Raw genomic sequence first — 15,202 nt, forward strand, 5'->3', positions numbered from 1 at the left:
GAGACATTTGTCAGCATGTGTGGCAGTACACAGAGCTGCAGAACGCTAAAAAGACATTTTACAAGTGTTTCAATCAACTTTGATGAAGTAAAAACACATTCTATTTTAATGTCCACGGTGTTAGCATGGTTAGCATTGCTAAGCCTCTGTCCTGACTGACAGGTCCTAAAGCATATCCTGCTTTATCCTCTATTTAAAATAAATAGGACCTTCATTTACAAAATGAACATCATGCTGTATTGAAGAAGACTTGAAACTAGCAATTGAAATGATAAACTCATTATGAAAATGTTTACTGAGTAATTATATTCAATTGCTAGTTTCATGTCTTGTTCAGCGTTCTGCCAACTAAGCTAGCTAGCTACAGCTAGCGTTAGCTGGTAAGTTAAGAGAAAGTCTGCCTTTTTTCTGTACTGCTGTACATGCAGATGAACGGTACCAGTACCCAGGTCAGTGTTTACAGGCTGATAAATCTCTGCCGGATGACTTGCTTCAGAAGGGTTGAAAATTGTCAACTTTCCCTTTTTACAAGCAAAACAACGTGGGTTGGCCACGTCATCCTTCCCTAGCTCCACCCTCTCGTCAAAAACCGTCACGTCGAGATGGCGACGGAAGTCCACAAACCAATTGATGACGTCACTGATGCTATGCCTATAATTTTCACATTCTATGATTGTGACCCAGCTCGTATCTGAATTGTTATGACCAGGGCCAACCCGTGTTGACTGGCTTGGTTTGAATTGACAAAAGAAGGATTGAACACAGGTCAGATAACCCTGGTCCGACCCAGGTCATTGTTGTGAAACAACAATTATTTTGACTGCACTGCATCTGTTTTCTTTGTTTACTTTTTATCTTGTAAATAATGTGGATAAAAGTACATAACTGGGTGGGGGGGTGTTATGGCAAAATCTTCTATCACGGTATATGTAATGTTGTATCTCAGTAAATGTATTGCAATAAACTACAGTGTGCAAATGTCTAGTAATCATGTAATTCCAGCTTCAATAAAAATGACAACAATATTTTTAATAGTTTTTTTAAAGGCTAGGATGCCTCGTCCTGCTCTGTATTTACAACTTCCCTCTGCTATGTCTGACCAAGTTACGTTAGGCAGTGGATTCATGAGATCAAGCTGAAAATCATGGGATCATGCAAGAATCACAACATCAAGAGAGAATAGCTTTCATGGTGGGAAGAGTATTGCCAAATCGGTGGACACATTTCTACTGTTGCACGGTATACTGTCGCTCAGTCCTAATGTCTATGATATATTGATAATACTTTTTTTATTATTATTTTTTTTTAAACCACATCCATGTTAGTTTGTGAAGCCACATGTTAGACAGCGCTCTCCACCACTATCATTATCAAAACACCAAATGAGGGAATATGTTTTGGAAAAATGTTGTTCATCCCTCCAGTAGAGGTCCACACACCTGGAGAAGCTGTTGAAGGCCTGTGGTGAGACAGCACCTTACTGACACACTGCATGCTGTTGTTTACTGTCATTTGTCACCCATCTTTATATTTATTTCATAAGTGTAAATGTGTTATCTTCTCTACCTTGGGACAGAGTGTTGGTTGGGTAGCTGGACTCTGGCAGCTGGTATGTAGGAAGTGTTGGCATTCCTGTGGGAGGAAATCCGCCCGGCAACAGGTGGTTGAAAGCTGCTAGCTGATTAGCTCCTGCTTGTTTTCGCCACCTGGCCCTTCGATTGCTGAACCAAACCTGAAACAAAGAGCAAAAACCCAAATGGATCAGTTTCATTAGTCATTCAACTGTATCTCAGAGTCAGAGTGAGCTTTCCTGTTTCATTTTAATAAATTACAAATGAACTTGTCTGACCAAAAACGTTTTTTGTACTAGGCTGTAAACTGTTTATTTCTCCTACAAAGTTTGGATTTTTTAACATGGTGGTCTACGGGGAATGACTTTGCTCAAGCAGCCACTCGAGGAACTGCAGTTCAGCCGCGGAGCTGCCACTTTAATAACAAACCTATGACAAACATAATTTTCAGCTTCTTACTGATATATCACAAATTACTGAAATAAAAAAAACACTTCATGGTCAATCAGTTCAGATGTCTGTCCCAAAATGGCGGCGGCACAGACGCATCTCACACAACCGTAGGCGGTATCTAAGTATTTATACTTATGCTGGTCTCTGCTCATCTCAGCCCAAACACTTCATTAGCATTACAGGGTAAGTTAATGGCATTGTGTGCCACAGGTCTTCCTGCGCCCTTTGATTGTAATGCTGCATTCATATCGAAAACACAGGTCTTCGTATTTATTTTGAATTGGGGTAGTGCGTTTAAGCTGTGGTGGTGGAGGCCGCATGGGGAAGCCGAACAACACCTTGTATTGCACCTTTTGGAGAAACACAACCCTGTGTCATGCTGCGGTGGCCAGTCATGAAACAGAGATCAGACTTTTCGTTGTGTTTTGAGGTGGTGTGAGAGTCCCGTACAGGAAACAGGAAACATCACTGCCTCTATTGCTGCCTAACAAGCACTGAACTGCCCAGGAGTTTGTGGAACAGCTGACTGTTTCCTCATCTCTTTACTTTCTCTCTTTCTCCGGGTAATGAAGCTGCCTTCAAGTGCGCTCGAAAACGTCCGGATCTAGAAACGGCCTGACAGAAAACAGTAACTGTGAAATATGAAGTCTACTTGTGCTACATTGGGGAGTTAAAGAACACAACAGGACGTCACACAAATGGGCTGTTTCAGTGACACTTCCACACCTGCGCACAACCCTGCGGAGAATCGCCGTATCTCCTTTTGGTGATGTGAACCCAGCCTAAGTCACTGTTTTATGTCACAGACGGCACAAAAAGCAAGTCCTTATGAATTCCCCTTCACATCTTTCCTTAACCTCATGGTGTTTTCCATCTAGGCCAAGGAAACGTTAGGAAAAGACATGGACGAAATTTCTTCAACTTCTTTTTAGAGCCAGTGGAGTGTCCCCCTGCTGGAAATTAGATAGAATGCAGCTTTAAGGTAATACTGCATTGGCTTCACGTTTCAGACCCAGAAGTTGTCGCTTGTTCTCAACTAATCCAGGGTAGATGTCTTCCCCTGACTTCTGATATTTTCTTGGGAGTTTGTTGTCTATCACTCCGTGTACAGAAAAACCCAAGCATCTTAAACATTAGGATTTAATTGGTAGCTATCCCATAGAAATGAGCAGACTGTTGGGCAGTTACTAGTTACTTCTTCCAAAAAGTAACTAAATTAGTTACTCAGTTACAAATTATGAAAGTAACTAGTTACTTCATAAAGTAACTATTGCATTACTTTCAAGTACATTTTTAATTGCTCAAATGTGACCCCACCTTCACCCCTCTTTAACGGAACTTAAAATACATGTGCATGTTCAATTATTTATGATAAATCTAAATATTATAATGAAATGGATAGTTAATACAATACATTATTAACAGAAACAATGTACACAAATCTAAACTATTTTAATGTTGCTGTGGGACAAAGTGAGACTAGCCTCCAATCAAATACCATGTATGTAGATATTATGTTTATATAGTGGATCGATACAAATAACACAACACCTCAACAGGCCACAACTGGGCAAAATTAAATTATGCTTGTTAAGCACTATACCAAAAATAAATAACAAATATATACACTCTTTGTAGTGCAAATAACGTAAGTGGCCTGATGTTAATACTTGTGCGCTGCTGTGTGCGTCGAGCCGGCGTGTGTGTGTGTGTGTGTGTGTGTGTGTGTGTTTGTGTGTGGGGAGTAGGTGATAGAGCAAGGGAGAAGTGAGAGAGTGACGGCGATTAGCTTTGGAGCGAGTACCGACTCTAGAGTCATATAGTAAGAGAAACAAAAGTGTCTCCCCTGTTCTTTCTGACCAAGGTGGAAAATCTGTAGCAGGAAAAGTTAACCCTCTCCTTGATTTCATAACGCCATACCTGTCTCTCTCTCATTGACTGACTCGCTTGTGTTGTTCATTGTGTGTCTGACTATGCGTGATTTCGAACCCCCGCCCAACCTCTGATTGGCTCACCATGACATTTTACTCAACCTCGTGCAACGTCGTTATTCCCATCACTGGAAATAAGATCATTAATGAATAAGTTTGGATTCATTTCTTATATTGTTTAATTTTGTTTAATTTTGGTGATGATTTTGGGTATTTTTTTTATCTTACATACACAGAAAATAACTGAGTTATCATTGAAGCAGTGTGACAAAACACCGGCTTGAGAAAATCTATTAGTGTGTGTGACAAGTATCCAGTCAGGTAGACTGCCATGAAAGGGTGACTTGTGTAGGCTTATTAATTAATTGGGTTCGATTTAAATACCCAAATATATTTTTTTGCCTAACCTTAACCCTTACCCTAACCCTAACCTAATTCCAACCCTAATCCTAAAACCAAGTCTTAACCCTCAAACAGCCCTTTAACGTTGTGGGGTCCAGCATTTTGGCCCCACAAAGCTGTCCGGACCCCACAAGTATACTGCATTCCCGGTTCCCCACGAATGTAGTTAAACAAGAACACACACACACACACACACACACACACACACACACACACACACACACACACACACACACACACACACACAGTACACTGAGCTAAATCAGGCAGATTGTGAAATGACCAAGGGAGTGTATTGCCAAAAGCTAAACTGTCTTCTTTTTCAACTCAGCAGGGCACTAATTTCCAAGTTCTTAATTAAAGCCAACAAAAAGCGAGACTTTCAGGGCAGGTAGCAGCCTGACACTTTGCAGAAAACACACTCACAGAGCCTGGATTTGTCTCCACACACTGACCCACATACAGGTAACTGTATCCATATACCACTCGTATGAGTTAAAACACGCATGCATGCACGCGTACACGCACACACACACACACACACACACACACACACACACACACACACACACACACACACACACACACACACACACACAGAGCAGAAATCTATGTATTGCCTCCAGCTTTCCACCTGCCCATTTTCTCCAGGAATCCTCCTTTTTTCATTTGGAGCAATTGGAAACATGCCTTTCAAGTGTAGAAGATCATTTGGACTCTTATTTCTGTAGAGGAGACCGAAATAATTAGAACCGGTGTTGACGCCCTCAGGTACTACTGCAAGAGAAGAGGAAGAAGTAGAGTCTGACTGATCAACTCAATAGTCCAAAGACATGACTGTGGAGAGTGGCTCAGTAAAGGATCCTACAACAGAGAGTTGGTAGGAGACATGACAGCTGAAGAGCACAAAGTCTCTGCTTCACAGAGTCAAAGGGCTTTTTTCTGAAGTGTGGATACATGTAAATATGACTTCCGCTCCTTCTTTTCTTTGGAAAGGAGGAAAATGTTCACCTTCTCCTGAACATCCAGTAGCCTGACCAGAATCTGCCTGGGACCAGGTCTGTCACTGTCGACTCCTGTATGAATATCAGCAGCAGTACTGCAAACAAAGCAGTTGTTCATCATACCAACCGCTATAATTATTATGAATCATATTTCTGTATATCTGTATCAGTGTCTCTGTGTCCCATCCTATAGCGGCAGATGGCCGCCGACCTAGAGTCTGGGTCTGTCTGAGGTTTTTGCCTGTTTAAAGGAGGTTTATCCCCGCAACAAATGCTTGCTCTTGGAGGGGGGACTTGTTGGCTCTCTGTAAATGATAGTGTGTGATCTAGACCTACTCTATCTGTAAAGTGTCCTGAGATAACTCCTGTTATGATTTGACACTATAAATACAAATCTAGTGTTTGTTACATTCCGAACATGAGAGCGTTGCAGAGGGATGACGCAAGTTGATGACATGTCTATGTCTCTGCTTGCATCACTTCTCTTTCTTAATTAACATCAAAGAGCTGCATTCATTGCACCATCTGACATGCTTTTAGATTTTTTTTCGATTTATTTTATTTATTTCAATTCAATTTGATTAAGAGTAAAACGTATAATAAATTCTCAATATACACATATTCATAAACAGCATAACAAAACATAAATAAAAATGTAATTTCCTAAAAAGGAGTAGGAAGAAGTTTTCACTCGCCAAACTTTCCTTTTAAGTGTTCAATTGTACCAGATCTCTAATCTAACGAGCCTGTGCGTTGAAAACAGAATGTTAGTGCGATCACAATTTCCAATATGGTTTACTATGCTTATGAGTGTAATGTGCTGTAGGTGTTGCCCCATACCTCCACACTGTAAGTCAGAGCCTGTAATACAAGTGAACAGACATATGGATCCAGAACGTGTCTTGTTTTTCCCAGAACTTCAACGCTCCTGGCCAGCTTTGCTCGCACATAGCTTATATGGGGTTTCCTGGTCCAACACCACACCCAGAAATTTATTTTCACATGCTCTTTTTATATTAACATTGTAAATCATAACTCGTATGCCGTTTATTTTATTTATTCTTTGTTTTGTTCAAATTGAATAATAATTTGGATGTGTCTTTTGTATGAAACAATCAGTAATAAAGTAGGAACGATGTTAGTTGTCCTTCACATTTTTGTGAGAGATGCCACTGTGTGCCATAAATAACAATAATCACAAAATAACCTTGGTTAAACAAGGCTTATAGTGAAGGGATTTGAACTGCGATTTGCATATACTGTCTGGCTAATCTATTTTAAAATAACTAAATATTGTTTCTAGAGCAGCAACAGGAACGTTTACGACACTCTAAATCACAGTATAATATTCCTTACAGTTTAAAAAGGAATGAAGAACACAGACATGAGTCAGTATCAGTCCTTCATCCTGTTCTCCTCCCTCTGCTGCTGCTGGGATTTCAGGCTCCGCTTTCCTTTTAGCAGAGGTGGGAGACTAGAGTCACACGACTTGACTCGAGTCTGACTTTGGTCAGGGTTATTATAGTTTTGCACTTTTCATTATTTATTTATTTTTTTCATTTTGACTTTTTGTTTTCAAATTCTGTTTAGTTTTAATTAGTTTTTAAAACAGGTTTGCTAGTTTCTTTTAATTTTTATTTTTTGAAAATGCTTAGTTTTAGTTTAGTTTATATAACAAACAGTTTTAGTCTTTTTTTGTAATATGGGTTATTTGTCAAGGGGCAAGATTCAAAAAGGTCAGAAAAAGTATTGTGTAATAATAACTCAACAAAAACATCATACAATTTTAGAAATATGTATTCACAATGTATTCAACAATACTACCGGTACATAAAATGTACATATGAGAATGAGCACAGACAGTCTACACAAGACGCTGCAGTAAGTGCAAAATGTGCAAGTGACGTGTACCAGAAAAAACCCTTAATAGCCAACAGACTAAAGAAGACATACATGAACAGGTGTTTTGAACTTTGGTTAGAATAAAGTGGCGAGCTTTTTGAAGTCAATTGACTCACACAGTTGTGTAGACATCCCAGTATCAACACACATATTAACCCATGCTTCTTTAGTAACCAGCAGCTATCGGAAAGCCCTCCTGTAGTGTTCCCTGTCCTCCGGTTGTCTCCGTCATGCTGCCTGGCCCTGTACCCATACATCCATGCCCTGCACCCATACATCCATGCCATGTACCGGGGTTAGCTTCTGTTTCGGGGGAAGGGGGCTTTGCGTTCTCCTTTACCTTGTTATGGTAAGTTAGGTTAGCCTCCTTGTGCGCGCTTCTCAAATGTGCTTTTAAATTCGTGGGATTTTTCCCTTTAATTAATTGTCCACATAATTTATTTTACCACCTTCCCCTGCAAGGCACTTGCTTTTATCTGACACAGTCATAATCAAATAGGACTCTGCCGCTTTCTTCCGACTTTCGGTACCGCCATGATGCCTAAGGACATTTACTCGATAATGTTATTTTATTTTAGTTAGTTTTGCAAGCAGACATTACAGTGTTAGTTATCGTTTTTTGTAATGCCTCGTTTTAATTTTTATTTCAGTTAACAACAATGTTTTTTCCCTCCTAGTTTTCGTTATTTTGTTTGTTTTCGTTAACGATTATAACCTTGGTCTGACTCGAGTCGCCAGTTTGAGGACTTGAGACTTGCTTGACTTACATTGATAAATGACTCAACTTGACTTTGACTTGGTATTCAAGACTTGAGACTTAACTTTGACTTGAGACAGATGACTTGAAAGGACTTGACTTTTTATTTATGTAATAGCCAGGCTGTACCATTTTTTAAGGTATTGAGAAGTTACATTTTATCTTTGGATCATCTTTGTGCTATATGCGCCACCGTGCCAAGTTGCTAGGCTACCAGCAGAGGCAAACGTAGGAGGCAGCCATCATGGAAGGGATTATGCCCAAAATAGATAATAACATTTGGTTTAAAGAGTTTGTAGTTGATGCTGGTTGTAAAAAAAGAACAACGGTGTGCAAGGATTGCAACTCAAAATTCCAAACGCGAGAACCACAACATCCAACTTCATCCATCATTTCAAGCAACACAAACAAAGCTAACGTTAACGGTAATAAACCGGCTGATAAAACTTTAGCTAGAAAGCAAATGTTACTTTAATTCAATTTCAATTCAATTCAATTTTATTTTTAGGATCAAATCATAACAAGAGTTATCTCAAGACACTTTACAGATAGAGTAGGTCTAGACCACACTCTATAATTTACAAAGACCCAACAATTCCAGTAATTCCTTTAGACTTGGTTTCAAATCTATTGCTAAGACATACAGTTTATGTGAAAGACAATCGGACAGAGAACTCTGTAATGAAACATTATCTAATAAGTGTATTGAAGCGGCTCTGCTGTAAAAGCTAACGCTGCTCAGTTAGCACAATGACATCATGTTAGCAAGCACAGCCGAAACGACATGTCATAAACGGAGTAGTCTATATCCACGATGTTCCACTTCCGGGGATTGCTCTGGTGCCACCGGAAATCTCCGGTGGATTTATGAGGACTATGGTTAACTGCTCCTCAGATCTCTGCAAGGAAAAACTGTTCAGAGTTTTCTGTTGCACGACTAAAACAACTTTTAAACGTGTTCCACCGCAACAAGTTCCTTCCCGAGGCTATTTAGCAGAGGCACCGTGGCTCCGTCCAGAGCTTAGCAACACCCATGACGATTGTGATTGGTTTAAAGAAAGGCAAATAAACCAGAACACGTATTTCTCCCATCCAGAATGCTATTTGGACTCGACAGACCTTCCTGCGCAGTGCTGTGAAGGAAGGGCTGGACAAGCAAGACTATGATTACTAAGCCAAACGGTGCTGTCACTACTATGTCAGTGGTTTATAAGCACCTGTTTCTTGCAGAGTGTCACGTTAATGAGCCTCTCTCTACTAATGTTACTCAGTTTCTCTACCGTAACGTCAGCTCTGTGCTCTAAGACCTCACAATGCCTTGTGTTTCTCACTACCGTTAACTTATTGTTCATCAGACTTGACATGACATGATCTTTTTGTTTTCACACGTGGGTAGGCCAACACGAAAAGAGGGAGATTCGCTAACCTTAGCCAACATATTTATAAAAAATAAACATTCAAATAGGAATCGCAGCATTCAGTTAGTATTGATTCTTTTTAGTATTCAAATTATATTTGACTTTGGGAATTTGTTCCAACAGCCCTAGTGTGTGTGTAGGAGCTGAGAACTCTCAGCAAAGTTTGCTATACGAAAGTGTTACAATTGTCGGGTAAACTCTAGGGGGCGTTGATAGTGAGTTTACTGCGTCCTTTCTGACTTTAATGCTACAGACACAGGCAGTTATCTAGCAACATTACTGGAACTATAGATGTCCAAATCTTTAAGCAAAGACTGTACATTAACTGCTCCTTGAAAAACTGTGAAACGTGTCAGTGGATGTAAGATGACCTGCATAGATCATTTTGAGGTCTGCAGGTATAAGAACTAAGTAACAGAGTGTGGGCTGGTTTCCATGCCATACTGTTGCCATCACTCTGGGTTTTTCCTGGTTCTTGATTGATCCACATTGCAGTTGTGGATTAAAGCTCCCATGAGACAGCCTCAGACCCTTTAGTGATGCGCTGTGCATTTTACAATGAGTGGTGGGCTTGAAAGTGGTGGGAAATACAGATTCCAGCCAAGATGTCAGGGAGTGAGACATGCGTGAGGAATGTGGCCCCCTCCCCACTGCTGAACACCTAACAGCTGTTGTTACAGCTCTACAGTATTTTCTCCAACAGTACTGGGACACTGGGGAGCTGTCAAAAGCTAACAGACATGAAAGACAGGGTTCTTAGCTGGGATGTGAACAGCTGGCAGTTTCTAGCATTATACTGTATGTATGTGTGAGTAATAGTTGAACTCAGTGGGTAAATATGGAACTTGATCTGTTAAGTAATGTGGCATCGTTTGCAATAATACATCCAATCATAGAGGTTAACAGAACAGCTTGAAAAGAATGCAATATCTGTAGGCAACAGGACAAGATTTTTGTATTGGAAGCAGGTTTTTTTTATGTATCTGCATTCATATGCAGATATCTGTTTATAGAGACATCTTCTCTAAACTCCAACATTCTCAGTTCCGTATCCATTATCTGGATATCCGCTGGCTACATTGGAGCTGAAATATTGCCTCATAGAGGTTAAGCCAGGCTCAGACTACAGGAGCTTCGGACGGTTTGATGCCAAATTCACCCTTCCCCGATAATCAGCAAGAAATCTGGTCTAGGACCTGGGTCGGTATCGATGTTCGCCCTGAAAATTCCAAACATATTTGATATTTAGGAGTAAAAATGTGGATGATTACGATTATGTTTGTGTCAGTACTTTTACAATAGCCATTGAGAGAGAGAGTCCTGGAGCAGCTGCCGGTGTCGCCAAGCAACAGTAAACAGGGGGTTGAAAGGGTTAAACTTGGTCGATTTTAGCCTGCTATATTAGAGAGGGCTGGTAGAAATAATGGGTGGTCACCTGGGGCGGTTGGTTGCCCAGAGGTTAGAGAAGTGAACAAGTGGCCCAAAGGTTGTCAGTTCAAATCCATGGTGAGATGACAGCTGGCCTGGCAACCCAAAGGAATAGGCATCTTTTCAACAGTCATGGGACACATATTAGGTGGGGTCTTGGGTCCTCCCCCAGAAAATGTTAAGCTTTTAACACTTAATTTCCTTAAATTCTTAATTTCTTAAATATGTATTCTCCTGTAGATCAGGTTTTCCCATTAACATTTTTCTGCTGAGTTAACACACATGGAGACATGGTTCCTCCTCTTTTTTGTCTACTGTTTGTCAAAGTAACCTCTTTAAATGTGGCACCTGTTCATGTCAATGATACATTAATTCATTTATAAACCCCCGGACTGTAATAGCTCAGATGTGTTTTAGCAAGATGTCTGCTCATGTTTAAAACTTTCTGTCATTCAAAATATAACTAATAAAGACTAATAAAGTCACATTATTTAATCCACCTGCCCTATATATCGGCTGTGCATAATGTTATTGCCCTGCTGTATGGCAGTATCTCATTCAGACCGTCTGACAGACACAGAGCCCTGCTTGGGACTGACAGTGGTCTCTGCATGAGACAAAGTTCAGGACAGAGACTGTATGCTGCTCTTCATTGGAAAACTGAAACTAGGGCAGAAATACATGGAGCACGGATGCATACTAGAAATGTTGTCTAAATGGTTCTGTGGCCCAAACTGAGTAAGACAAAGAAATCTGACAGGAAGCACAGAAGGGAGGGGACGGGATGAGGAGGAGGGAGGAGCGAGCTAGTCTCCGTTTTGTTTGAAAATACTTTGAACGTCAACAAGAAGTAACGTCACCCAACATCGCTTAGAGCACCTTTAAGGAAGATATTCCAACAGCATTTAATTCAATGCCGTGCTTTAATATAACAGAGGACTCTTGTGTTAACTTTTGTAGATGGTGCTACGGCCTCGCTATGGATGAATTTAAACTTGTTGCTCCTCTCAAAAAGAAGATGATGAAGCAAAGGAAACTAGCACCTTGGTATAACTCGCAAATTAAAACAAACCTCGCGAAAACTTGAAAGTAAATGGCGTTCCACCAATCTGGAAGAATCTCGTTTAAATTGGCAAGACAACAGAAAACCTATAGGAAGGCCCTCAGAAATGCCACATCAGACTATTACTCTTCACTAACAGAAGAAAATAAGAACAACCCAAAGTTTCTTTTCAGCACTGTAGCCAGGCTGACAGAGAGTCACAGCTCTATTGAACCATCTATTCCTATAACTTTGTGTAGTGACGACTTCATGAGCTTCTTTAATGATACAATTATAACAATTAGAGATACAATTCATCACCTCTTGCCCGGTTCACCTTTAAACACCGGACCTCTAGAAAGAACGACAAGACCTGACATATACCTAGACTGCTTTTATCCTATAGACCTTCAACAATTAATGTTAAAGGTCTCTTCAGCTAAGCCATCTACCTGTCTCTTAGACCCCATCCCAACGAGGCTACTTAAAGAAGCGTTACCCGTGGTTAACACTTTATTACTAGATATGATCAATATGTCTTTATTAACAGGTTATGTACCACAGTCATTTAAAGTAGCTGTGATAAAACCAACTCCAGATCCTGAAGTCTTAGCCAACTATAGACCTATATCTAATCTTCCCTTTTTCGCCAAGATCCTTGAGAAGGTAGTTGCTAATCAGTTATGTGGCTGTCTACATAGCAATAGTTTATTTGAGGACTTTCAGTCAGGATTTAGAATGCATCATAGCACAGAGACGGCACTGGTGAAAATTACTAACGACCTTCTAACTGCTTCAGACAAAGGACGTACTTGGCTTACTAGATCTTAGTGCTGCATTCGACACTATTGACAGTACCATCCTGTTAGAGAGACTGGAACATTTAGTTGGCATTAAAGGAATCGCACTAAGCTGGTTTAAGTCCTATTTCTCTGATCAATCTCAATTTGTTAATGTTAACGATGAATCCTCCAGGCATGCTAAAGTTAGCCATGGTGTTCCACAAGGCTCAGTGCTTGGACCAATTCTATTCACCTTATATATGCTTCCTCTAGGCAATATTATTAGGAAACACTCAATTAACTTTCACTGTTATGCGGACAATACCCAATTATACCTATCAATCAAGCCAGACGAAACCAGTCAGTTGGCTAAACTTCAAGCATGCATTAAAGATAAAAAATCATGGATGACCTACAATTTTCTGATGTTAAACTCAAAACCGAGGTTATTCTGCTGGGCCCTAAACAACTCCGAACCTCATTATCTAAAGATATAGCTACTCTGGATGGCATTGCCCTGGCCTCCAGCACTACTGTCAGAAATCTAGGAGTTATTTTTGATCAGGATATATCCTTTAACGCCCACTTAAAACAAACCTCAAGAACAGCCTTTTTTCACCTTCGTAACATTGCCAAAATTAGGCACATCCTGTCTCAAAACGATGCTAAAAAACTAGTTCATGCATTTGTTGCTTTCAGACTGGACTATTGTAATTCTTTATTATCAGGTTGCTTAAATAAGTCCCTTAAGACTCTCCAGCTGATCCAGAATGCTGCAGCGCGTGTCCTGACAAGAACTAAGAAAAGAGATCATATTTCTCCTGTATTAGCTTTTCTGCATTGGCTTCCTGTAAAATCCAGGATTGAATTTAAAATCCTTCTCCTGACCACTAATCCTGGTCACTATCATATATTGAAGAGCTCATAGTACCTTATTGTCCCACTAGAGCACTGCGCTCCCAGAATGCAGAATTACTTGTGGTTCCTAGAGTCTCTAAAAGTAGAATGGGAGCCAGAGCCTTCAGCTATCAGGCTCCTCTCCTGTGGAACCAGCTCCCAGTCTGGGTTCGGGGGTCAGACACCGTCACCACATTTAAGAGTAAACTTAAAACTCTCTTCTTTGATAAAGCTTATAGTTAGGGACTGAGGAGTTGCAGCGTTCGCCTATAGCGGCGGGGGAGGGTGTATACCTGCAGACACGGCACCCATTCTCTTCTCTGCTTCTCTTCATAGTCGTCAGATTCATCTACCAACCCTTATAGAACTGGCTCAGTTATAGTTGCTGTTATGCTGTTATAGTTTTAGACTGCCGGGGGACTTCCTTTGACACACTGAGCTCCTCTCTCCTCTCTATTTCCATCTGTGTGCATCCATGTCCCAGAAATGCTTGTTACTAACTTAGCTCTGGGGAGGTTATTCCCCGAAGTCCTTATGTTTTTTCGCCCAGCAGTTTTCCTTGGAATAGGGTGGCACCTAAATCATGGTTGCAGCTGTTGCCGTGGTCCTGCTCCGCACCCTGCTATGCCCTGCTACACCATGCTATGCTCTGCAGTGCCCTGCTACGTCCTGCTACGCCCTGCTACATCCTGCTATGCCCTGCAGTGCCCTGCTACGCCCTGCAGTGCCCTACTTCGTCCTGCTATGCCCTGCAGTGCCCTGCTACACCCTGTAATGCCCTGTAGTGCCCTGCTACACTATGAACTACTACAACTACTATTTCTAGTCATAGTTCCATTATCTTTATTGTGACTATTATTGCCACTGTTCATCACACCTCAACCACCTACCAAGAGCTTGGGTCTGTCTGAGGTTACCCCTAAAAGGAAGTTTTCCTCACCACACAAGATTTCTCCCTAAAAGGTAGTTTTTCCTTGCCGCTGTCGCACTAAATGCTTGCTCTTGGGGGAATTACTGGAATTGTTGTGTCTTTGTAAATTATAGTGTGGTCTAGACCTACTTTATCTGTAAAGTGTCTTGAGATAACTCTTCTTATGATTTGATACTATAAATACAATTGAATTGAATTGAATTGGATGGATGGATGGATGGATGGTAGAATGGATGGATGAATAGATGGATGGATGGATGGATGGATGGATGAATAGATGAATGGATGGTAGGATGGATGGATGGATGGATGGATGGTTGGATGGATGGATGGATGGGAGTGTATTACCTGGACCCTGGCCTCTGTGAGTTTGGTCCTCTGGGCCAGCTCCTCCCTGGTGTAGATGTCGGGGTAGTGGGTTCTTTCGAAAGCCTTCTCCAGCTCCTCCAGCTGCTCTGCAGTGAACGTGGTGCGACTCCTGCGCTGCTTCCGCTTCAGCGGGAGGTCAGGCTCCGACTCCACGTCTGACACTTCATCCATCCGACTACCTGGACAAACACATTCATGTCAGCATGTTTTATACTGTCAATATGTGCTACTTCTATACAAATAAACACACGATAAGCTGACTAAATCAAAAGGCTCCTCATTTAAAGTACTTTGTAGTAAAAAGATGCTGATTGG

General features: G+C 40.9%; 1 protein-coding gene across 2 annotated transcripts in view; it reads right to left on the minus strand.

Moving 5' to 3' along the window:
• LOC144520390 (paired box protein Pax-7-like) overlaps positions 1-15,202 on the minus strand; it is an 84,580-nt gene that overhangs the window by 40,047 nt on the left and 29,331 nt on the right. For both annotated transcript variants that reach the window (XM_078254075.1, XM_078254074.1), the window contains exons 5-6: positions 14,867-15,066; positions 1,567-1,732 (exon numbers count right to left, since the gene is read on the minus strand). In XM_078254075.1, coding sequence (XP_078110201.1) covers positions 1,567-1,732; positions 14,867-15,066 — 366 coding nt within the window. The remainder of the gene's footprint in view (positions 1-1,566; positions 1,733-14,866; positions 15,067-15,202) is intronic.

This window comes from Sander vitreus, chromosome 7, assembly GCF_031162955.1.
Source record: "Sander vitreus isolate 19-12246 chromosome 7, sanVit1, whole genome shotgun sequence".
In the NCBI taxonomy this organism is placed as follows: Eukaryota; Metazoa; Chordata; class Actinopteri; order Perciformes; family Percidae; genus Sander; species Sander vitreus.